At 43.5% G+C, this 26824-nt stretch overlaps 1 protein-coding gene across 1 annotated transcript in view; it reads left to right on the top strand.

Annotated features, from left to right (window-relative positions):
• The window catches only part of ptprn2 (protein tyrosine phosphatase receptor type N2), a 115136-nt gene that overhangs the window by 27578 nt on the left and 60734 nt on the right, over positions 1 to 26824 (top strand). Inside the window, exon 11 of the mRNA XM_086020114.1 lies at positions 26339 to 26403. Coding sequence (XP_085876240.1) covers positions 26339 to 26403 — 65 coding nt within the window. The remainder of the gene's footprint in view (positions 1 to 26338; positions 26404 to 26824) is intronic.

Below are 26824 nucleotides of genomic sequence, written 5' to 3'. Positions count from 1 at the left end.
CCCGCTTCTAATTGGTCGCCGTTATTCACAACGGATGCGAAGCCTCGACAAGGATGAAATATTAAACGGCAACATTTGCGCCCTAGCTGACCTTTAAGATCAAACTATCCCAGAGCTTCGTTTCCTGTCTACCTTACCGCCTCGCCATCACAGTGTGAAATGAGCGCACTTCCTACCCGCCCACCTCTTATATTAGCACTGATGCAAAGTGAATACACAGTTCAAATCCTGTTCTGTTGCATCAGTGCTCCGAATATCTCCTCGACGGTGACTCGGACGCAACATGGCGACAGCGTGTTATTTATTTATTTTTTTTCCGGAGTGTTTTTTTTTTTAAGTGGGTACCAGGTTGTGAAGCAACAGCATGCTTTAAATGGAATCTGAAAATCAAACTGACGCCCACATGCAGTGGCCACCTGGGTAATCCCGGCTGACCTTTGGCTTCTGTGTGACTGTGCATAAATGACGTGGCCTCCTAATGAACTCATCAAAACCCCACGCTGCATTCTGGCCTCAACCTGCTGCTGGGAGCCCGCGCAGCATGCCTTATTGCAGTCATGGAGCGACAAATGTAGTCTTCTTTCCAGCTCCACAAGCACTGAAACTGCTGTAATCAGAAGAGTAGATTGTGCTTGATTGTATTTCTTCTGTGACATAAATCATAGCTGAACTGTATGGGCAGTGGGGAGACTTTAGACAGTCTTGAAAGTTTTGATGATATTTTGCGCGATTGCAAAATTTTGAGGCGGAATTTTCAAAAAATGTTAACTCCAAATTCTACGACAGGTACAGTAGTCGTTTTTGATAGATTCGAAATGTAAGCAAATTTGGTGCTGTTCTGGTTGGGTTATGCATCACATGATCTGGAATATGTGTTCATTGTGTTAGTGAGAGGAGCTGCACCAAACCAACGCTTGGCCTCTGACAACTGATATATTTTGAGATGCATCAGGAAGGTGAAGCATTCTTAAATGAGTTTGTTGTAGTTTAGTGTCAAATTAAACGAGAGTTCTTGTGTACTTAAATCCAACGCAAAGCTTGGACTTTAGTCTGCTAGCTTAATTCCAATGCCAACACATTGGAGAACGCATATTTTCAAGCAACTTATATTTGAACACAAACAGTGCAGCGACACATTCAGACATTCAATACAACACTACTCGCAGTCATATATTCTTTATCCTTCACGTGAGATATCTACTCTGTACTGATGCCCATTCATATTGTGTTACTGTGGTCCTCGGACCCATGTATAAAACCTAGAGTATGTCTAAATAAGTGGTGGTTGAATTCAGTGGGGAGTTGCTTTCAGACCATATAGACCAGGGGTGGACATTTCCGGCCCTTGGGGGCTGGTATCCTGCCTGTTCTCCATCTCTCCCTGCTGCAACACACATGACACAAAGGATCATATAATCAGCATCATCTGCATAAGCTGGATAATGATCCTTATCATTTGTATCAGGTGGGTTGTACCATGGAGACATATACATGGAACACATAAAGTGCCCACCCCTGATATAGACCTATCAGCTCTATGCTTCTATTCTTTATACTCGACTAGTTTTCTGCAGTTTTGCGTGGGTGAATGTTCCGATACAGAAACACATTGTACGAGTGTGAACCTCCGCTGGCGCTACCTTGACTGTACCCGGCATTCTTTGACAGAGGTTAATATGGCTGCGCCGCATACTGCTGTCCATCTATCTGCCCATCACTTTCCATTTTGATGTGCTCAATGCCCCATTGAAAAGACGAGACAAAGAGACTTGGTTGAAAGGCACGGACAGTATTGAGGAGATTTGATAACTCATTGAAAAGCATCTTTTGGGCAGCAGGTTCTTAGCGGCAGCGTTGGTGAAAGGCCTGCTGGGAGGTCTGACTGTATTAGCGGAGGTAGAGGCTCTTGTGTTCTGCTCAACTGGAAAACCGCAGGACAAAGACGCGCGTTGCCTAATCCCTGCTCGGCTGCAAAACAAAAGGGAAAGCTGCCGCTTTATCGAAACTACAAGGCCTTGTGTGTGTCGGTGTGTGCGTTTTGTTTGCGTGAGATTTTTATTTTTGTGCAGCTGTGTTCATACTGTGCCATGAAAACCAGTTATCTCACCAGCCTACTGTTCAACTCTTGGACTCTTTGCTCAGTCTCACCATGCAGCCGCCATTTTATGAAATTCCTGATTAGACTTTGCTTCCGGTAGATGCTGGAAATCAAGTCGCCCTTTCTTCATATCGATTGCATCTCAGAGCATTTTAAAATCATGACCAAGGCCTTGAAATGTTGTTCTTTTGAAGCTAATTTTAAAGACACCTTCAACGTCCCAACAGAGTTGTTTGCGCACCCCCCATTTCTACCCGGCTCAAAAACAGTGAACGGCGGCACACTATTGTGTATTGATTGCAAATCCTCTTTCATCCTGCTTTTTACGGCTACACAAAGAAACTGATGTTAGTTCATTTTATATTGTCCACCTTTGGGCATCATTATTTATGTATATTGTGAGATAAGTTAGTTTGTTTGGAAATACAGGATTTGTTTGCTGTGAACACATAGAGGGACCGGTAAACTACCGGTAATAGGCTAATACAGTTTGTATTGTAATTTTTTTAGTCTTATCCATTGCTCTTGCTCTCTCTCAATATAATGTTTTTGAAGATGTTTGTATTATTATTGTAAATTATTATAAATGCTATGAAAACATGCCTTGGGAGTATTTAAGTAGGGTTATTCTATATCACAAATTTCACTTATTGCAGGGGTCGTCTGGAATATAAACGCCGCAATGGAGAGGAGTTACTGTATGCTGTATTAATTCAACAGGCTTCCTTGAGCCCAATGACTACTTTCCCATCTAATGCCATTAGCCAATATTGAGGATAGGTTTGACAGAAAATAAAAAAAGTGAATTTGAGAATAATGAACCTCGAATAGGCGCAGGTTCACTGTATCACGATTCTCTCTCATTGGGTGGAAGGCATTATCTTCTCTCATTGGTCCATGGATTTTCCATCACGTGTCGCCTTTGAGGAACACGTCTTTCTGCCTGTTTGAATAATAAGCTCACTCTCACAGATCTCCTTTCTGTCATCACTGAAGTGTGAGGAAGCAACACGGGGGAGGATATTGTCTGCGTGCATGTCTCTGCCTGCCTCCCTGGGGTGACAGCCGTGTGTCAGGGTCTCTTGCTCGCTTGCTCCAGATGGCCCAGCCACTTGCTCTCGGGGTCCCCTGCCTCCCAGCCTTCATTGACCGGAGGCCGGGGTTCTCACGGCCCGGGGGCCCGCAGACTCATTGCTGCCGCCTGGCCTCTGGGGGCCTTTGTGGCCTCAGAGGGGCTCAGGGGTCATCCGGGCGTGACAGCCGAGACAAAAGGAGCGTCCTCGCCCAGCTCCCACTGACTTAACTTGCAGTCTCCCTCAGAAATCGCCACAGTCTGGTGTTTGGCTTGGACAGTCTTGCATGGCCTCAGTCTGGAGACTCTGGCCCGTGTCATTAAGTGATTATATAACACATGCCTGAGGAGCCCGCTGCCTGGGAGCTCAAAATATATTGTAAAAGTGTAAATATTAAAAGCAGTCCAGGGATGCGTTGAGCCATTGTCTAGGATTTGTTCCTTTTTGCAGGTCACTATCAATTATGTTCTGGTTCTATTCTCAAATTTCACTTTCTATTGTGGCTGCTTTTATTATTATTTTGCACTACCTTCATAGTTTCCGACAGCGCGCAATTAAGTTGTTTATGGTCAGGCAAATATTTACAGTAATTAAGATTACTACTGTGTTAGGTTACTGATAGACTGATATAGCACTTTCTGACTCATGGACAAGTTTGGGAAGGATAGGAGAGAGAATATGTTTTAATAAGTGTGCTCACACCACAAATAGCGAAAATCAGTTTTTTAATTGCTCAGCGATGCTACCAGATGGCAGCAAAGCACTTTATTGAATTAGACAAGGCTATGGCCTGACTAAATGAAGCTCCTCCCCTCGCTTCAACATAGGTCCTTGTCCATGAGATGCCTCAAGATGGCGCCAAAGCAATCATTTTCTTTAAGACGAGACTTTCGCCTGGGCCAAACAACAGCGGACCCGTCCGTTTTCCAGCAAATAACAGGGCACAGGTTCCTGAAAAAAAATCTGTGAATTTGTGAATGCTGAACTGAGACTAAGAGTTGGAATACTGTAATGGATTCAAAGGCCAGTATGTGGTTTAAATGCACAGTGAATACCTGTTTTACGTGAGAACGTCCATTTTACAGCTCTGATCTGCTAGTGAATGCACACATGCACAGTGACAGGCTGTTTTTGATGTGAAAATGCAGCGGACACATTAATGGCGGCCGCCGTTTGAGTGCTGGTCCTCTTCCAGCTGAGCTTATTAGCATGGATCTCCCACGCAGACAGAGTTGACCTTCACTGTGGTGAACACTTGTCAAAATGCCAATGATAATTACCTGCTCTCTCTTTGGCGAAAACAGCACAGTGCTTCATCTGTGGAGCTTTACAAGTCGGCCGTGTTGGGGCCGCTTGTTGTGGCCCATCTGAGCTGCTGGGCTTCCATTTTGCCACTGTGATATTTTACTGCTCTGAACCAACAAACCACCAGAGGCTGGGAAAAAAAAAAGCAAGTGAGAATTACATTTTCTCGCCTACATTTTTGTTGTTGTCCGTGACGCGCCGTGGTGAAATGGATTTTTTTTTTTTCCATTTTTTTATTTAAATAATAAACAGTACTGTGTCCGCTCCCTGAACATCTGTATCAGTGAGCATAGAGGTCAGAAAACAAGCCTCCTTCATCCCGACCCTCCCTGGGCACTATCCTCTCTCCTCCCCATCGCTGGCTACCACCCTTTCTGCTTGAGTGCTTGAATGTGCTCAGTTCGGTGATCAAAGTCTTCCTCGGTCTCTTCTCCTCCATTGCCGGCGGCTCTGTGAGTGTGCGTTCGATAGAGGCGAGCATGTGTGTCATACACTCCATCCTCTTTTGCATCATCCGCCTTCTGCTGGAGGGCGCGCACACGTAGCGCACAAAGACGGACAGATGCACACACACATTGACGAACGGTGACGCTAATGCGATACGACAAGCTCCGCGTTTTCCGTCTTTTGCCGAACGTTTATGCATTGATGAGCTGACAAAGACGTGCCGTAAGAAGGAAAGAACACGTGTTGCTGCTTGCTTGTAGCCGGGCAAAGTTTTTTCCTCTGTGGCTGCTGCGTCAAATGGTTTGTTTTGGTGTTGGTCTTGAAGCGTAGTTTGCTGCCGGTAACAATGGGAGCCAATCCAACAAGGAAATATTCCAACAATCTCTATCTAGTCTGGAAAAAAAACGAGTTGGGTGTGTTTTTCAGTTGTTGCCATTGATTAAATAGCGTTTTTTTGTTAGTTAGTCCACAATTTTAGCAAAGCTATAGGAACATGGTTTGGTAGCATAAAATACTTCTTTTGAATGTTGGGATGTAATTATTTTTTGCCTTATGCCGATTATAGAAGTGGCCATATCAGCCGATCGTATTAGCCGGCCGATTAATCAATCAGGCACTAAACCAAGGTTTTTATAGTTCACTTTGTCACATTTGTAAAGTTTTGTGCACTTGGACGTGGTTTTAGAAAAAAAGAAAATGACTTGCATGTTCTGGTGTACACAGGTCGCAAGTGTGTATCCTGCAAAGCTGGGAAATTTAACATCCGAGACAAAATTCTCCCACTCTGTTGCATTAAAAACATGTTAACATGTTTACTGTAATTATGACTTTACTACGGGATTATCATAGGTTAGCAGTAGGTGTGCAGCACTTCAACGCTGAAAATAAAATCTGACCAATTTTCCTTGTTTTTTTAAACCCCGTTTTTGCACTTTGATTCCTTTTAACACTCATGTGTCCAGTAAGATAAGACAGCGGTCTCACCTGGTTTGCCGCGACACATCTGGGTTGGCTAGAATTTTTTTTTTTATTGTGTAGTATGGAGCCGAATCGCTGCCCATCAATGAATTCGGACCAGATGAAGCCAGCTCAAGTTGTGAAAGCACTTCCGAGGCCGTGATGGTTCATTCCAGCTGGACTCTCCTCTTATTCTCTGAACCGACCACTCCCCGGGGAGTTGTTTCTGACAATTATTAAAAAAAAAAAAAAAAAAAAAAAAAAGCTCTTTGGGAATCCTCTCTTTTTAAACTCTCTGGAGAGAGTGAGCTCTCATCAGACAGTCTTTCACTGTGTGCCTCTTACAGGAAAGTTGTCATGTGGAAACATTTCTATTGTACCAAGAAGCCGAGAATGTTCCAGACGATTAATGATTCGGGCAGTGTCTTTAGCTCCCTTTTATCCTGTTTATCCTCGTCCGTCATGCTCTTCCCCTTTCCTTTGCCGCTTCTCCATGCTCTCCTGCTCCTCGTTACTCCTCTCCGCCACACTCGAGTGTTCACCTCAGCGTTGCTCCTGTAAACATGTTTACTGTGTCGACATGGCTGCTGCGAAGAAGCTCAAGACAGTAACAGGTGCCTGTCAACAGCTAGCTAGATCTCTAGTGCATTAAAGGATCTTCACCCGTAGACGGGATTAGTGTCGCCTGGCATTGTTTGTTTGCTAATTCCATCTCCGAGGTATTTGTCGGGAAATGGTCATGAATAATTGAAAGTGATTTCTAGTGGATGAAACCGAGCTATCTCCAAATGTCGGGAGATAAATGAGAAACGCCTTGCAACGCAAATTGAAGCAATGGAGCGAACCAGGGAGACCCCAAAAAAATGAATATGCATTGTTGGGCTGGAGAAAATAGCATAAAGATGACATATTAATGTGTTAATGCACGTGTCTGGAGGAATTCCAAGTGTGTTCCCGCCATTAAATGAGACGCGATTTCATTGATGCCCCTTGTTTTCGCGACGATAGCGTGACGGTGGCTAAACACGTCCCTTTGACGACTAAAACATGATGAGACGTGTGCGAGTTTTAATTGACAAAATGAAACTGGATGAAAATTGGTGCGTTACTTGTCTGTCAAACGTTCAAATGCATGTTCACCACACGATGTTCAATCATCGGTAAGTCCTCTTTACGTAACTTACACATACATACAGTATAATGGTACTCGACAGCTGACTTGTGATAAATTTCAAGGCAAGCTTAGAGTTTTCCACATAATTGCTGGCACAAACGAAGCGCAAGCTAGCGTCAGGCTGATGTGATTTGTTGTGCTAACGTCAATTCATTAGCTGGTGCGTGTGTTGCTGTTATGATGCTTTTTGGATGGGTAGCAAGTGTAATGCGTTGCCATATTGACCCACGTTTGAATGACGCGCAAAAAAGCAAAGAAAACAACCAGTACAGACGCATTTGATTTTTGGCCATTGCTTGGAAAAAAGATCAGAAAGCTGTGTTGCGTATTTGTTAAATGACTAATCTTTAATTGGACTATGAATTGGATGAGTGGGAGGCATTTTATCCACACGGCTAATCATCAGTGGATGTTGTCTATTTATCCTCATTATGATTCTGCTTGATTGAAAACATTTGTGGATGCAAATGTCTCAAAAGATTCACACTCATCGAGATTGTGGAAGCAAAGCTAATTATCAACCTCTTTTATTTGGTGCAAACTGTTCCCGTTTGCCGGGATCCGGTTTTTACGCAACTCCAAATGTTGTAATTGAGCTCCTCTGGGTAAAAGCCAGAGCTGCCATTTAAAAAAATAAAGAAATAAAAAACGCAACTGAAGACTTTACGTCGTGAGCTCATTTCCGGATGAGCCAAGCGGGATGGCAGCCTAATGGCTTCACTTGCATTATGATTTATAACACAGGGTGTAGATTATTAACAAACAACAATTGTCCTCTGTTTCACTTTTAGCAATTTTAAGGAATTAAACTACTTTCCACCAACTGATTCCAACCAGAGAAAGCCGTCAAAAAACTGAGTAATTCACTGTTCACTCTCCTTGTTAATTTTCCCAATTAATTTTTATTGTGGTTGTTTCCAAAACTAACCCAAAAAACGCAGGCTCTGGCTAAGGCTAGATTTGATTCAAATCTGCCAAAAATCACCAATCTTATCTGCGGCAATGTATGATCTGTGGAATAATGCTAGGCTAGCGTGAACATTTGTTACTGTTTGGCTAGCAACCAACCATACATACCGATAATTGTTATTTAAGGGCAGTAGCAACACACATGGTGTTCCCCCCATCCCCAGCCCCTTCGCCCCCCCCCCATCCTGTGGTGGCTCCCTCACATTTAAAAATTTGGTTCGGATGTTAAAAGCGGCTACATGTCTACCCAACTTTAGCCAGCTAAGCTAACAAATCTATGATCCTGCTATATCACAAACCGTTTTGTACATTGTGAAAATCCCTGATTTGCAACTGTCTGCGGTTTGCAGCAACTGTTTTTAACGCATCTTTATAGTATACATACTGCAATGACCTTACATGTCGCAAATCAATACGTAGTTCTTTCTATACATTTCATCCTTTGTTTTTTTTCGTCGCGTTCAAACATGATTCCAGTGTGTTTCAAACGTGTGTTTTGAGAAATTGAAACTTGTCAAAATGTGGGGAAGGGGGTACAATTAGTTTAAAAACATACTGGAGATTTTCACCTATAGCAGGTGAAACCAATAAATAGACGTTCGCTGTCATAGTAAATAGAGAAGTAGAGCACCCAAGTGACAAAGCAACAAGCATCCATTCCCACCATTACTTTAAAGCTCGGTGTATGAGGCCCCTTGTCTTCTATGCTATGTTTAGTAGTCTCCTTGAGTTTTTGTCACGGCTCCATAGATTGGAGTAGCAGGAGAGAGACGGTGGGATTAAAGCACCATGTTGAGCAGAAAATCCAACCTCCTCTTCAGTGGCGGCCCCCACCGGCTCCCACCTTTTCCTCCTTTTTTTTCGCTCCGTGCCGACCCTCTCAGCCTTCATCTCTTCTGTTCTCTCCGTCCTTCATCTTCCCGCATCGAACGCCGCCTCGCTGATGGCTCTTACCATGTGGAGAGCAGCGGGTTCTTGTACGCCGTCTTTTTTTTTTCTTTTTTTTCTTCCGCATTATGAAGCAGCTCATACAAACAGACCAGTAAACGAGCATCACCCCATCTCCCTGCTATGACTCATAATGTAATGATATCAAAAAATGCACCACCCCCCATTATGCTAAATTGAAAGAAGCTGTGAAGATGATCTTCTGGAGGAGTTCGCGACAGGGCTTTATGTAGTGCTGATTCAATCACGCCCCCCTGTCCAATTCGGCAGGGGTGGGTGGGGTGGGGGGGAAATAACGTTAACCTCGCTGTAAACCATTAACAACACCCACCAGAAACAATGTTAAAAACATTGGCATCCTCAACTGAATACCCTGGACCATCGGTAGGTTAGAGTACCTCTCCCACATACTTTAAACACATTTAAATTGATTGAAAACACACTTTTTCAACACACGTTAAATGTATCTGAACACTCAAAATGGAAAAAGATCTGATATAAAGCGAGACTGTGTTTGGTGATGGTGGGGAATTGCTTTTCTGTACTTCAGCTTCCACTCCGACCACAGCTTTTCTCAAAATTAAACTCCTCGAATCATCCCGACAGTTTATCTACTAATGTACTACAAAACATAAAACCTCAAAACTATATTTAGTTCACAAGTGGAAGGCTGCTATCTTGCCAGCCAGCTGCTAGCTAGAAAAGCTAGCATAGCAGTCCACGTCTTCACTTCAAACGTTACGTTCACGTTAAACGGCCCAAACAGATGGACTTAAATCGACAACATCCCTAAATGTTCGTCAAACGAGGTGCCCTGATGGTTTTAGATTGTACACCTTGGGGGCCTGCCAACTGGAAGATACCACAAACCTAATGTTTAGAACTAATGTTTCTATATTAAGTAGTTGAAAAGACTATACACTGCCAAAAGCAACATGTTGAGATGGAGGTGTATTGCTTTAATGGGATCAAATACCTCTTTAGTGTCTAAAATGTTCATAATCTTCCAATAGGCTGTTTTAAAGCTTGTCTTGGATCGCAATTGCCGCGTAATATAGTGTATCGTAGAAGCAGTTTTTTTCCCCCAATTAAAAAGTATAGTATAATGTCTAAGAATGGAATAAGACCATTCCAGTCCCCCGATTAACTGCCAGCAGTGTTACTCATGTTCAATTATGACCACATTACCTAATTGCTCGTTCTACAAAAGCACTATTTTTTTTTTTTTTTTTTTTGATGGGTGGATCTTTTCAAAGTGAGAAATGTCTTGAAGGTCTGTAAATCCACTAGGTGTAAAAGCTCAAATATCTTGTAAGGTTCAGTGTAATATGAGGTTACTTTTCCTGGCGTTACAATTGCAGTATGTCATCAGTGGGAATTCTGAGCGAAAATTACAGAGGCACCGGCTGGCCCACCACTCACCACATCGAATAATAAAACAACATTTCTTGCAATCTATGTACCCTTAGGGGCCCTATGTTTTTTGTAGAAATTATGATTATTATTATTCAACAAAAAGAGATGGCTACATATTTGTTGGATAGTGCAGCAGGTGTAGGCATACAGGTGTTTCTGCACAAAGAACAATACAAGACCATGTTTTGGTTTTCTTTTTTTATCGCGTATGTTCTTTGCCTACTAATGGCGCCTGTGCACTTAATTGGCCCCCGCATGCGCTGCCCTGCCAGTGGTTTTAGTGCGTTACAAGTGTAGGGAAACAAAAGGGAGCCGACGAGCTTCAAAGCACCCGGGTGACATTTCCCATCTTCAAAGCGCTATTTTTGCTTTTGTACTTCCCTTTTTTTTTGTGTGGGGGGGAGGGAGTGTGATTATATTATATATTTTTTCTACCGAAGGATTACAGCTGTCTGCAATCATGGCGTACAATTTAGGTTCCCTTTCAGCACATTTTCAATAGAGGATGTTCAGCGTGCCGCCTGGTTTTAAGGCCATTATGCTTGAATTGTATTTCTTCAAATATATTCTTTTGTATATAGTTTCTCGTGTCACCACATATATATATACATACTGTCTGTGTCATTACTGTGCACGGAGAACCAACCAAAACAAGCGCTATAAAAGATGGATGGATGGATGTTACTTGGCGATTGCCACCCTATCACTGATCTTACAGAACCCCGGTGACAGTTTCCAGATGGCCGAGAGATGCATCGCATGCCCCCTCCCCTCATTTTCATTCACCTGCAGAACCCCCCCCACACACACACACTTTCTTCCACCCTCTCGTCATGTCTATAATTCATGACCAGGTGCAGCAGCATCTTTCTTTGGCATGTGCCTGAAGAGAGAGGAAAAATCGACAGATGTTCAATTTCTGCTTCCTTTGTGCATTTTGAGCCGTTTCCTCTAGTGTGCTTTGGACGCCCCTTTTTACTATATGCAAATTGCAACGTTGTGTTAATTTGGCATACAAAGTCGCGGCTATGACTGATCGATGCCTAACGTTGGACTTGTCTGAAGTCGACGAAAGCCCCGTCGCTGTGATAGACCGGGGGTGGGAATCAAGTAACTTTCACAAAGGGGTGTTACTCTTTGAGTTCTTTTCTGGCGGCAGTAAAGTTCCAATGTTATACAAGCTGTATAGTGACTACGTAAATATCGGAGCAATGTGTTACTGCATTTCTTCAGAGTTGTTCCTTGAAAAAATAGAGTCAAATATTTACAAAAACATGAGGGTCGTACTCACTGTGAAATATGATAAACAGTAAACACTATTCAAGTGACAGGCAAATAAATGATTGAAAATGCAGCGCTCGGAATAGCCAAAGCTAGCAAAGCTAACCACTAAAGGCCTAAATAGACCCAAACGACGTTGGCCAACAATGACGTAAGCCGTCTGTCATACCCCCTCTTGTACTTGTAAGAAGATTAAGGCGTCGAAGGCGTGCTCACTGTTTATCCGCATTTGTCACTTCCCGTTGGTGCTGCGAGTGCTGATTCGCTAGCTAACAGCCAATCAGAGTGAGCAAATGTCACGACTGGCGACACCGATTCAACATGCAGATGGGGAAAAAAAAAATGTGTGGTTAGGTAATCAGCTAATCATTACAACTTTCGTAATAAAGTCAACAAGTTGACTAATCGGTTAAAGCCTTTATGTGTTGGTGGTTTTCTAAGAACATTTCACTCACACTTACACTTAGAACACTTCATAACACTCACTGACCCCAAACATTTCAAGTTTGTTGTATGTGCATTCAGTCCTAGTGCAATGAAAAATTATTTTATTGCCCATCTTCTGCTTCGGACATTTCAGCTTCATTTTCTGGAAAAGGTCGATACTTGGTTTATCTCCGTTCTTGAATGCGCTGTCATTAGTGCTGCAATGGCGTAGTGTTGACAGGACACAGTTAAGTGTGCGATGACACACAGTGCATCGATGTGTGATGTTGATGATGTTGCCGTATCAATACTGAGCGATCAATGGCTATATCAATAGTTTCTCTAGCCATCCATTTAACGCGCAACATATTGCTTTTTTTTAAATCAGCATTTCTTGCCAATCGGCCATCTGAAAGAGGGAGAAAGACCGCCCTAAATTATGGATATGCTTTAAAACTGGTCCCTCCTTTCAGGCCTCTGTCCTCCGCCTCGTCTTAAATCGATACCGGCTGACTGTCACGGGTCACTGGCCTGTATACATGAGGTCAGACGCCTACAGAAGAGCGTTGGCTCTCTCAGGACTCTCTGCCGAGGTGATAACTCGTCTCTATCTCAGAGTTCGCTTTAAAGGACACCCAACCCCTTTCAATTCAACTCCAATATCCGCCTCAGATTGACTCGAAATGGGATTTCAGCTTCACTTGTTAAATCGGCCGCCTAAGTGGTCGTTTATATAACGCGGTCAAATCCGTTTTACTGTGCCGAACGTGCGCTACGAATGAGCATTTGCTCTGGAGACGAGCTGGTTTTAATTGAGAAAATGCTGTTGGCCTCGGATTTGAATGGAAAATCAGCAAAGATCATCAGGGTTTTTTTTTGTTTTTTTTTTGGTGGAGAGGAGTAGTGTTTGAACATCATTAGGTTTGTTATAATGTGTAAAAAGCAAAAGTGAAGAAATATCGGCCGATTGAATCGGATAGCCAATTAATCGGTCAGGCCCTAGTAGTCAGGTTGATCGACATGAAGGTATCTGTACTTAAGTATTTTTACCTTCACTCCCTCCATTTGAAATTAGATACCCATCCTTTCTACTCTTTACTTTGTCAACATTGTTTGTTTTTTCAACCACTTCGATTGATGACATGACATGAATAGAGAGAGGTGAGGAAACACTTAGTTGACATCTTGTCAGAATTTAGCTTGCGGCAAAGCTGTCTGGTGTTTTTTTTTTTTCTCTTCTCAGTTACAAGGCGTATACAATTTAATAAAAGAGGGAACTATTTAGTGATTTATTTCATGACTCAAGTGATCAAAATGAATATTGTGTATGTATAAATGACAGTAAAAATTTAGTTTTCCTTTGCTAGTACAGTGGCGCCTTGAGTTTCATTTTTTTCCGTGACCATGCCCTCAACTCAAAACCGCTTGTGATCTTACGGCTTGTGTTAAAATGCAAGTTGTTTAAAGGTACCGCAATGACAATTCCAGTTTTGTTTACCCTTGTATGGCATTTTGCATTACATGATAGCATTAAGCTAGCGCATTTTGTAGTTTGTGGTAATTCCCACAACGTTTAGGTTTTACCACAGTATTCTTGACACAAGTATCTGTAATTCCACAAAGTACAGCGAGTGAGTATTTTAGCCACCTGTCTCTGCTAGTTTTAAATCAAAGTTCATTTCAGCGTGCAACTGTCGCCGGTGGCGTCTTCACACCAGATCCCTGTGTTAAGGCAACACGTGAGTCGGGGATTACTGAGCATTATTGCGTCGAAAACAACAGTCCGTCCAATAAGCCGCCAGGCGGCCGCAGATGCAGGCGAGCGTGAAAGGTGTGAGGTGTTACATTAGCACCTGGATGTGCGAACAGCGCACTCCTGACCTTTTAGCGGCGACTGATACACTACCTAGAAAAACCTGCGCGCCTTCTGTTAAATCCTCTCCTCCTTCCTTCGTCAATTCCCACCATCTGACTTTTTAAACCAACATTTCCTGTCATTTGTGGCCATTTGTCTCCTGCAGCTACTTATTAAAGGGCCCTCTTAGGAGCCATCACCTGCCGCAGAAATTCTCCCATTTAATGACTGTTGATGATGATGATAAACTGTCCCCCCACCCAAAAAGAAAGTAATACATGAATAACTTCCAAAACAATTGCTCTTGCTAATGAAACGACCACTCATCAAGTAATGAAAACAAAATGATCGACTGGATCCTCTTTGTTTGATGTGGTGTGTATGATTTAATTGCACTGGGCTTTGCATACATAAATACATTTTTTTATCATGAAAACCTAAAGAGTTGTTACACTCTACTCCGATTTTTGAAAAATAAAACAGATCATCGTATTTAGTTATGCAAATCTGATTAATGTTTCATTATATTGCGATAAAAATCTAAAGATGGAAATTACCTGTACTAAACAAAATAGTAATGTAAATACATTTAAGTTGCGCACGGCATCTGAAGTTGTGGCCACGAAATAATAATTTGTGACCACAAAATAGTAATTTGTAGCCACAAAATGCTAATCATTGATTAGAAAGTATTCATTTATAATTAGGGATGTAACGATTCATTCAAGCCCCGATTCAATTTTTGACTTTTCTGTTCCCGATTTTCGATTCGATTTTTTTAAAAATAGCTACCATGCTTGTCTCTGTGCGCTAGTGTGGTTCTGCAGCCACATCATCGATTTTCGATTAATCGTTACATCCCTATTTATAATATTATTTAGTGTAATTCGGACATTGCTCGAGCATTAGCGTTAGAAATAGACCACGGCATCTTTGAACTTGCATATAGACTCAAGTTATGTTAGTGCAAAAACAATCACATTTGTGTGGGAGTGGAAGTACGACGTAAATGTCTAATTATTCTAGCAGGTTGAATTCCATTCTTAGTCTGGCACACCCCCTTGGCAAACCCTGGTTTTAGAGCAGCCGCTGCAAATCGTTGTGCCTTGAACACTGGTGACGTGGGCAACTTTCTTCAAGTCACCTGCCAGGGGCCCTAATTAGACTGATAAGCAGTGCAAGTGGAATCAGATCTTGGCTGTAATCAGCCCTGCGGAGCCCTGACAGACGGCTAAATGAGGAGGAGATGAGCCGTGGCAGCCCAACAGGTGTCCATAAAAAAAAAAAAAAAATAGGAGTCTCGCTTATGCGCTCTCGTCGAAACTGCCTTGCGACTTCAATCACTGGAGAGGTTTTCCGACATATGTAGCAGCTATTTAGGATACGCATACTGCCGCCACCGCCCGCTTATAGATTTAATCGTCACGCTGTGACTCGGAATTGCAGCTTCGGATTTCCGAAAGAAAGTGAACTGTGCCGTAGGATTGATTTTGGGATGCGTGAGTGTCAAAATGTGTGTGTGTGTTTTTTTTTTTTCTTAATGTTGAGATTCTATTCCTTCTCCTTTTTCCTTGCTTTGTCTTCAGATCGTGATGTGATGATTATCTGTTTTTTATGGTGCTGCAGACATGACATGGGTTCCACAATATAGATGGGAACCTGGGAAAGAAAGGGTCCGTTTATGGCCACAAAATATTGATTTGTGTTGACAAAGCACTCGAGATACTAATTTGTGACCATGAAATAAAAAGTTTGTGAGTGAAAAGTACTAGTTTGTGATTGCAAAATAGATGCAAGGTGCGCATGAAACACTGATTTGTGGCAACATATTTTGTGCGCACGTTACAGCTATTAAAATGGCCTTAATTAAAAAGGGAAAAAAATCAAAGCAAAAAAAACAAGGAAAAAAAAAAAAAGGCGGAGTGTGAAATAATATCGATACTAATAACGTCTCTGACGGGAAATGTCACGTTTGTCATGCTGACAGCTGAGCGGGGCGGTTGTGTTGCGTCTTCTTTAAACACCCACCACCACTTGGCAGCTGCACACGCAGATGACGAGCACTGCAGGCTGACGCGTCGCCAGGATGCTCGTCGACGACGCGGGGAGGAAGAGAAAGTGAGAGGCGGTTCGGGGTTACTTAATGCGGCGGGAAGGTTTTTCCAGTGCTTTTAGGTTGGCAGCTGATGGCGAAGCCAGCATGGGTTCGCTTTTCGAGTCACCTCTAAAATGTAGTACGAGATGTTTCTGCAAAAATAAACAATTTAGACGTGAGGCGCAAGTACCCAATTCTGATTTAATGTCCATATCCGATTTTTCGGACTATTTCCATTGACATTTCAAGCGACACCAACATGAGTGTGTTTACGGATGCTCTTTCTGCCATGCCCTAAGATGGCACTAAAGCCCTGACTGATAGGAAAGTAGTAATTGACATCAAGTAATTATTTTTTGTGGTCTTTTTGTATGTCAGGGAAGTTCACGTGACGTCCATGTTTTCGTCAAGAAACGCGATGATGGCTCCACCCTGAATGGATTAGTCGGCGCCCCCTACCGGCAGAAATGACCTTATTTCCCTTTCGATTTTTTTTTGTGTGCCTTGAGTATCAAGTGTAGAACATGCAGAATCTTTCAACACCCTGTCGACATCTAGTTATCAAACGTTATGTGATAATTGTCATAACCCCTGCAGACCCCCGCACCCACGCCCCCCCCCGCCCCCCCTCACCCTATACTCCTAACTTGAGTGATGGCGTCTGTGATTGCTAATGACAGTCGGAACAAATTTTCAGTAATGAGGTCACATGGGTTGTCCTTCCCCCACACCTCCTTTCTTTTTAAAAAAAAAAAAATCCTTTCTGAAATCACCCTTCACAGCGCTGTCTGCACAGTCAAGCTGTTCCTGAAACACGAGTCAGCCAGCCGGCGAGGAACGGATCAATTCCTTCCTCCGCGAGACCTCCCTGCAGCCAAAATGGAAGCCTTGTCTGTCTTTTTCTTTTTCTTTTTTTATTATCATTATTTTTCTTTTTTTTTTTTTTTTGCCTGACTCACTGGAGCTCATATCCTGCCCTCCTGTCCATGTTAACACAAGCCCGAGTCGTCTCCAACCCCGGCTTTGGCCTACAAAAAAAAACGAGCAAAATAAACTGATAGAACCGTTTTAGCTGCTGGACGTGGAAGCTAACCAAGTTTGATTAAAAAGTCAAAATGGACGTTTCTATTTGATGGAGGTATCTATTTCACTAATTGGGAAAAAAACACATTTGTTTATTAGCGGAATCTATTGTACCACGTACACCCTTGGTTCTTATCACCCATACATAGTGTGTGTGTGTGGGGGTGTGTGTGCGTGTGGGTGTGTGTGCGTGGGGGTGTGTGTGTGTGTGTGTGTGTGGGTGCGTGCGCGCGCGTGTGACCTCGCTCACACATCCTTCTGCTGCGTGCTTCTCCCGGCTTGAGCAGGATGTCTGCGCCAACACATCATCGGCTCGGCCCATTAGCTTGTCGAGAGCGAACCGTGGACGCAAAGCGCATTTGTGCACGTGCGAACACGCGCGCTACCGGCGGTGTGCGCTTTGCCCACCCGTGCATCAGTTTTCGCACCGCCTGTGTATGCGCTCAGTGATGTGGTTAGTAATGCGGAGACTTGCAGGAGATGGTCCGTGGAGAGAGCCCGCGGGATAATTGCCGCCACACTGACAGGTAGGGCTGCCTCTGTCATAGTTGCCTCAGTGGGGAAGTAGTCGTGTGTGCGTGCGTGTGGGGGTGTGCGCGCGCGCGCGTATGTGTATGCATCACCATCCTTTTCCTCCAATAAGCATTTCCCCCAGTAGGCTCATCTTCAGACGGTAGCCGACATGCCGAAATGTTCATCCGCTGTCACTCACAGGCGCATCTTAAGATGTCAATCTTAACCTCGAGACACAAAGCTTAGTGATATTTTTTTTTTAATCAAGCTTTTGCACGTTTTAATGTTATCACGCAAACAAAACGTTCCTAACGAGACCGACGCAATTTCAGGTAACGGCGGCCCGGAGGTGTTTTTAGTGTTTGCTCAACTGCGGATGGAGAATTTGGATTTGGTGTATTGCTGTATTGCGGATTTTTACTGGTCGCTGCAAAGTTTCGCATCAAAGTCAGAAAAGGCTCGATTGTCAGATGTCACCTGAGTGATCATCCTGTGGGGTGGGGTGTGTTAAGAGGGATTTTGTTTTCTTTTCTCCCTGACATTTTGACAAAATATATTGACAAGTAAATTACAATTAAAAAAAAAAAAAAAAGCAGTGCCAAATCGATTAATCGAGCAGCTGATTTAATCAGACGATATTATCTTTTAATTTTTAGTTTTTGTCGATTGCGTCCCCCAATTTTTTAAATTTTTTTTATTGACCCATTACAACATAAGACAAAGATAATGACATTGAAACGTCACGTTTTTCCTCATCATGTGTGTGGTCTGTGAAATGAAAAAAAATCGATTCGGGTGTTGAAAATCAGTGCGGCGTTTCCCCTCATAAACTCACTCTTCACCGCCATCTTATCATTTGTGAGCGATTGCCATTGATTGACATGCAATGGGGCGCCTGCCGCATCTGGAGGTGGCGTCAAAACGTGAATCATTTGCCGGCTCCCGCCGCTCTCCCCGCCGTCTCCCGTCGTCCGTGACGAATTGGTGTCAGCGCCTATCAAAGCCAAAATGCCCATTCTACACCCAGTGTCAGAACAGCCACAATCTATTTATCAAGCGGCCAGCCATTGAAACTGATATTATGTGTGTGCGCATATGCAGTACCATATTTACACAAAGGGTGGGAATACTCAACGGCAGATGAGGTCTTTATTTGCACATTCCTGGTGTGATACTAAACAATTCTGGCGTCGCATTACGAGTCACGTCGAGCGAAACCGGGCTGTAAGATTGACAATACAAGAAAGGGAAATGCTTATTTGAGGGAAGCCTTCATTTAATTAATTGGCACTGGAGCAGTTTTCCAAACAAGCAAGCGGAATGTTACAGTTGCAAACACATTTGGCGCACCCCCCCTCCTCAGTACTCTCTCCCCCAAAAAATCAAGGGAAGCATTTATTTAGCTCGTGGAGCGTGCCAATTGGAGCACACTTTTCCAAACTTTTTAAGATGCGCGGCAGTCTCAACAGATTCGAAGCGCCTCCAAATCCCCACCTTTCCCCGCACGCCCTCGTAAAAAAAGCCAAAAGGGAGGTGTCTGTTTAAGGAAAGCATTTATTTAAGTAAATGGGGGCACTGTGTCGATCAGAGCAGACCTTGCCAAAGGTGTTAAGTCACGCACCCGTTTCAAAGTGTTCGATGCACCCTCCTGTCCTCTTCAAACATGAAAAATCTGTCAAAAATGGAGACATTTTCAAATTCGTTGTCGCACTAACTGTGAGAGCTGTCTGTCCCAAACGCCTTTAAGCCGCACACCTGCTTCGACAAAGCTGGCGCACCCCCTTTTCCACTGCTCGCCCCCACGAATAGTTAAAAAAAAAAAAAAAAAAAAGACTGTTTATGGCAATAAAGCTGCCATGCTTATTCATGCAATAGAAATGTGTTATTTTATAGATAACAGCTATTTTATTTTTAATTGAATGCACCCCCTGGGGTGCGCGCACCGCATTTTGCTATTACCTTTATTAGAAGGAAGGCGACTATTCGAGATATGTGCAGCAGAGGCAAGGACTTGTGAAGGTTTATTATTAAGCCATCTTCCAAAAAAGCCCGCTAATAAGAAAAGGAAAGGGGGGGGGGGGGTTACGCAATTATAAAAGTGTCATGCGGGTTCCGTTTGAAAGAGGAAGGAGCCTGTAATGTGTTTGATATCAGAGGCAGGGTCTTCGGTGGACCCTCGGCGCATGCTAATTACGCTGCTGCCGCCATTACCGGGCCCGAACCAGGGCCACCGGCGCACTTTATTACCTTCAACATCATTTGTAATTGTCAGTCAGAAAAAAAAAAAAAGAAAAAAAAAGAGAGAGAGAAAACTGGCATATGGAAAGAAAAAAAAGGAGTCGCTTTTGTCGCAAAGCCACAAGTCATGTTGATTTTTAGGCTTGTTGTCGGGGGCATTCTGTCATCTTATCCACATAAAACCATCGATCAGGATGAATAAACAGCAAAGGTGGCCAGGATTGTGCACCCCACCCCATACCCGTGTAAAGTTTGCTAAAGGCCCATTTTGCTGTTTTTGTTTCTGCTTCAATCACATATTTTTTTTTTATTCAAGTCATTAATATTGTAAAAACATGCTGGAGGAGAAAGGGGGGGCGGAGGGGGATTCAGAACACGTAGGAATAAGGCTCGTAAAAATGGCAGCCCTATCTGCTGCCATGTACATTTTGACAACTATCGTCGCGTTACAAGTCACACCTGAGGGGCGCTCGCGTGTGATTTATCGTACGCCGCCGCTTGGCGTCTCTTCATACTCGGAGCCGGGCCGTCACATTGTTTTTGAGTGGGAAATGGATAGCAGGCAATCTGTTTGGAGAGGGGGCGGCGGCAGAGGGATCAGGTGCATCCTTCTCGCCGTCACCCCTCCCCCTCCTCTGTCTCCTGATAGGTGCAGACTCGTCTTTATATGTGCGCATCGGGGGTGGAGGGTGATGTGTGGAATGGCGGCTTTAATATCGAAGCGATTGCCGACTGATAAGGCTAACGGCTTCGGAGAGAGCGAGGCGCGAGCGTCCGCCCCCTCGCAATAAACACTTTCATTTTGTTTTCGACGGGATTGACGTATTGAGGGAGGCGGCGGCGAGAATCCAGATAGGGGGGGAGGGACGTATCTGCGTATTAACAGATCAATCAGAGGGACCCGGCTGAAATACGCCAACTCGATTCCCCCATTTGGAGGCATTACGACACGCTGAAATGCCGAATACTTAGGGGCCCACGGGAGGTGATCTATCTCACCGCGCCGCATTTATATCGCTTCCAACAATAACAACCGCATGTCATGTGTCAGAGAAATGAACATATATATTCATGACTTTAAGCTCCGATGACTTCATGATAATCGTTCGGGCATCGCCGTTAGAATCCACAATGGGGGCGGGGACGCCATTACATTATCCGCCAGCATATGGCGGAGAAGCGGCGCATTTTAATCAAATTATACTCAACGGCAGATAATGACGTTGAGTGCATATGCTTGCAAGCAATTTAAAGGTCACCTAAAGTCTGGCGCGCCCGTCGTGTTTCTACTCCTCGTTGCGCACGTCAAGGATCCCGAATCGCTTCCAAGGCAGCCGGCGATTGAAATGGCCTTTTCTTCCACTCACCACAAGTCCTTGATGAACTTTTGAAGTGCTCTGCAGCTACGAGAGTCGGGCTCGTCATCTGAATCATGGTGGTTTTGGTGAATACAAGTACTGTATTTAATTATTATTTGACGTGACATTGGATTCGCATGCTCGCGTCAAAGCTGACGCGGGCATGCGAGTTTGATCTGTAATAGCCTTGAAAGTAATGTTTTAAAGAGGCTATTCTTTTACCTGGATGTTGGCCGTCGCAATCTTGCCAGGGAGTCGACTGTGATCCATAGAATTAATACTTCAAAATGTGAGCGACGCCCCTCACGGTGAAGAAAATACACATGGATTTGCAATCATACATTTTGAACAGGTTTAATAGTTACGATTGTTGGCCCGGACTGTTTCCCGATCAGAGGAGGAAAAAAATCTTTAGCGCACCCCGCATTGCAGGATAATCAGTCAGGATTATCTTTTAGAGACGCCTTGCAGATTGAAATTAGGTGTGACTATCGGTACATGTGCCGCGGTTTACTCAAAAACAGGATTTTTTTTTTCTTTGTGAGGAGGTTGTGCCATCCCAGCTAATAAGCATCCATCTTATTTTATTGAAAGCTTATGAAAATGGAGCACATGCTGGATTATTATTATTTATTTTTTTATCAAGGGCTCAGCATCACTGGGAAAACCGCAAAGATCAAAAAAGGAGCAGCGGGGATGGGATCACATCAGAGATGAGACGAGATAGGCTCGGACAATACCTATTAAGAATGTCTGGAGAAGTCTCTTTGAAATGAGACCTGACGTCTCTTTTCTGCAGTCTGCCAGGAATATTTGTTGGCTCATTTGAAGCTCGGGAAATTGCCGCGTGCGGTTTGGAGTGCCGGCCAAGTTGCTTCCCCAATGAAATTCATGGCGTAGGACTTGTTACTGTCTTTTAAAAGTAATCCGTTTTAGTGCCGTTTGAATTGGAATCCGTTATTTTAATGTAGAATCTGAGGATCCGCCGTATAGTATGTACAGTTACAGCACATGTCCGCGTTAAGGCAAAAAAAAGCGCTGATTACCAGTTACGCAATTGAGTTGTGACTTTTTGCATCCTGTCGTCATCTGCGGAGGTTGAAAAAAAAAAAAAAAGAGTTTATGTGTACAAAGTAAGAAGTGGCCATTTCAGATGTAACTCACTGTTGTTGCAAGTCGTGTCGATGTAGTGGCTGTGTGTAGGCATGATTCTGACGGTACGATAACGCTCAACAAAACTATTGTGGTTTCACAGTGTCATGTTTGTCACTGTTTTATTTGGAAATGTTTTGTTGAATAGCTTTTTTCCCCCATTGAATGTGCTCCAGAGGTAATGTAAAGAGAAAAGAATAACATTTTTCTAAGTAAAATCAAAATGTAGTACAACATTAAATGTGCCTATTTCTCAGAAAATGAGTAGCTTCTTCTCTACTTTGTTCCACGATGTGACATAACGAGTGTAAAGGAACTGGCGTTAGCTTAGACATGCTAGCTAGCTGGTTAGCTAGCTAGTTAACAGCCTCGGTAGCAAGTCTATCGTAGTTATTTCACCAATTTTGGACACGCTAATGCTGGTAGCTGATCACAAACGTTCATTATAAGACAAGCCAGCATTATAGTAATATAGTAAGGTGAATGAATTGTACTTTTTGAAGATAGTTGGCGCTCTCATAAATTAGGTATGGTGAATATTACCTCCTCTCACAGTCACTGCTATTCAAACTGTGACTACATTGCAGCAAAGTGCCATTTCTTCAGTGACACTACTGCTGGTTATTCTAATTGCATTCCCAGCTGTGTTGTTTTCAAATAAAGAGATGGTTAGCTGTAAGCAAAACCAAGAGCAATGAGCTGTTCTGACCCTCGCTTCCAACCATCGTTCGTCCAGCCGACAGCTTAATGAGCTCTGTGAGTAGATTGTGTTTCCATCTAAAGTGGCCCCGTACCTTTCCCGCCATTGATTGGAGAGTCCTCCACCTTGATTGGCCGGTAAATGCCGACCGGCTTCGGCCCGCTACGACGTGTCAGCCAGCGAGCCGGGCGACCGTCACGCGGCGGCTCGTGTTGATGCAGAGCTAATCTTTTCGCCGTTTGACTCATGCCGCCGCCGCCGCCGCCCCAGAGGGTCCTCATTAGCGGCGAAACGTTGCGTGACCTTTTGAGCGTCTTCGCTCCTCCCCGCCACCTACGCCCTCGCCCAGCTGGGCCCAATTACTTCGCTCATTACCCCCCTCCTAAACAGCACCCAGGTAGCTCCCCCATGGCAGTCAGACGACTAAATACAGAACACGAATTGAAAATGAGCTTCATCTCAGACGCGTGGGTTGTAGATGTTTCTCCTCTCACTAATGGCTCATTTTCTTGACTTGACTTATGTGGCATTCTGACTTTCAGCGCTTTGAACAGGGTGCCCCCCCCCCCCCCCCAAAAAAAAATCGATTTGATTGCCTATTAGTCATGTTTTTCGTTTTGACTAAGTTGTTTATTGACACAAGTCTAGTGAATTAAAGTTAAGAAAAGGACATTCATAAAGTGAACATTCCAGTTCTCTTCCGCTATACAGGTATGGCCCGACTAATATGGATTTTTTTCAGGCCGATTCCAAAACAGTATTTCTCAGAAAAAAAATTACGATTGGCCGATTATTAAAAAAAATATATATTTAATCAATAGAATTGTTTGGTTCCTTAATTTGCAAAAAAAAAACATGAACTGAAGAATTTAACTTCAGATTTATATTATAAATGTATGTAGTACATAAGCAACATAATGAGTGAATTTACTGGAAAACACGATTCTCTTAAGCGTTAAATCACATTTCTTTTACCGTTCTGTCATGTGCATGTCTTTTTTTTTTTCTGCCTATACCTACTGAAAGCTTTTACTGATCCATGAGAAAATCAATTGATATTGGTGTTTGACCAGTAAAACCTTTATTTTGAAAATCGGCCGATACAAACGGCCAGTCGATGAATCGGTCAGGCCCTGATTGTGAGTCATCGTTCGTGTCGCAGCTATATTGCAATAATTTCTTTAGAATTATTTTATATTTGTACATATGTAAAAATCCTTACACTATTGCATAAGTCTGCATTTTTTTATGTTTTTTTTTTTGAATGGGTTTTAATGGGTCCACACACACAATGCACATACATTGCTTGTATGTACAACCTTTCCCAATACCCCCCAATCCAAATATCTCATCCCCTACACCTAAAATCTACGCCACCGCAATGACGAGATGATAGGATGATCAATGTGTCGAGACGAGACGAGAGAGTTTGAGCGCGGCGGCGGGCGAGAGAGATGGATGATTATCCTAAAAGTAGCATGCTTAATTAGATGGAATGCCGCATACATTGTGGCCCGAGTGGAATCACCGGGATAGATTAAAATACTAATTAAAACAGGCCCTCGCCCGATGTGGAGTGCGAGGTGAGCTTCAGTCTCTGCAGGGTCATTTGCATAGCCTTCATCTGGGGGAAATGGGATTTAAAGGACCTACTCGCTTTAACTCACATTCACATGCTAACAAACTCAATTAAAAAGGATGCGGCATTTTGCCACGCATTATTTAATTTGACGTAATCTATGAAAGCCCCCTTTGATTTTTTTGTTTTTCAATGTGCGTGTTTGCTTCAAAGGTAGGAAGTGATGGATGGGTGGGATTTACATGAGAATATGTCTGACGAAGCGAGCCGGTGGAAATGGCTTCGGCGTATTTGATGAGATCGCGAGATGCGCGCTGTATTAATTATTGTAAGGACAAAAGGAGGAGGCTTAAGTTATTAACGAACACACTTCAGCTTCAGTCGGTTGCGCTCCCAAATGTTTTGCGTCGTTACAGTGTTGTAAGAATTAAATGGCGCCAGTTCGCTCCGAGCTCATTTGCAGGCCTTTAAACCAATCGCACCTTGGTGGTACTTTGAAGTTTGAATGTCCCAAAAGTTGCCCAAGTCCTCTTGTGTATTTTCTTGCTTCTGTTAGCCATATTTATGGTTTCCGCTGGTTTCATTTTGTTTTCGTTTAACTGCATTGCTGACTTGATAGGATTCTGTCACTATTATTAATGCTAATGGTCTTGTGTTGTCTGATTAGTGACGCATTGCCCGTCTTGGGCGCGCCAGTGTTTTCCCATCGGGCCTCTTTGGAAAGTTCCTAACATTTATACCACCTTTCCTTAACCTTTGGGGAAAACGTCATTGGATTAAGGCGAAATGAAGAAGTGTCTTCTTTTCGAACACAGGAAAATACAGCATTGTTAAAATGATAACTCAAGACAGAGATCAGACAGGACTTTGGGAGCATCTTTTGGCATCTGAAATGGCAATAATCCTTTCCACCTGGGGGGCAGTGTAATACAGACACACGGATATATACATGGAAACGGTCCTCAGTAAACTGTAGTTGTATTATTCCTTTTCCAGACAGGATAAAGAATATATGCGCGTGAGTTGTTGCTGCACCGTTTGTGTCCAAACATACGTTGTTTAATGGGTTGTAGCACTTTGACATCCGTGCCATTAGCTCACCTATGGCGCTTTGCATTGTTTGTTAGTATTAAGACAACACACATGTCACTTTCTTTGTTTTATGGTTAGTCTGGGGAATGATTAGCTTGAAGTCTCATTTTTGAAGAGTTGTTCACTATCTGCCAAACTGCTGCTCGTCGTGAAGCGGGTCGAGTTGCATTCAGGCACCGCTGTCGTCCGCTTTAGTCGCCAGTCATCCACGTGACTCCTGGAGATGGTCTCCAACGACAGTAATGTGACAGAGACTTCGCGGTAACTTGTGACGGACACTCGTCCCCCCCTACCAGCGCCCGTCGTCCTTCAGAACGATTGATTGACTGTAGCAGAAACAGCGGTTTATTTTCCCAGTTGCGTCGACCGAGCGCTAAATGACGCGCACTCCTGCGTGGGCCGCTCGTTCCCTGCGATCGTTTTGACATCTGACTCACGCAGTCTCATCCGTTGCATCACTCTCGGTATCACTGGCCAACTCGTTCCGCCCTGGGAAGTGAGAATAAAACCCAAAAAACGTGCTACTTTGTCATTCTCTGCTCATACTCACCACCGCCTCCGCTTTTGTCTCCTGTGCAGTCCAAGGGAAGCGGCAGCTGGAGAAGGAGACAGGCCTGAAGATAGTGGAGGCTGGAGTCAGTGACGTAAGTTCTACTCACTTAAAAATATCATCCGTCCATTTTCTATACGGCTTATGCTGTTCAGGGGAGCTTAAACACATATAGAGAGTGACAGCCATGCATTAAGGCTGTTAGGTGAGTGTGCCACCACAGCACAGGTATGACACTCATGGTCATTCATGTAATTTGATGGTTTTTCCATTGTTACCTTTTAGTTGTACTTTCGAAATCCCGTTATTCACGGGGCAGGTGGACCGACCGGGCCAGGTATAATTGACACCTTTTGTAAGAAGTACGATGAAAAAAAAACCTTGTTTTTCCACACATAGCGGGTGGGGGTTGGTTTGTAACGGGGAAAATTGTGGGAAACCCCCCAAAACTCTACAAAACTAGAAAAAAAAAAGCTTTTAAAAAGTAAAAAAGATAATCAGGCAATATGCAAATC

This window comes from Filicampus tigris, chromosome 21 (genome assembly GCF_054856515.1).
Source record: "Filicampus tigris isolate MCC_2025a chromosome 21, RoL_Ftig_1.0, whole genome shotgun sequence".
NCBI classification, from domain to species: Eukaryota; Metazoa; Chordata; class Actinopteri; order Syngnathiformes; family Syngnathidae; genus Filicampus; species Filicampus tigris.
The sequence above is the reverse complement of the archived record's forward strand: the minus strand, read 5'-3'. Positions and strand labels throughout refer to the sequence as shown.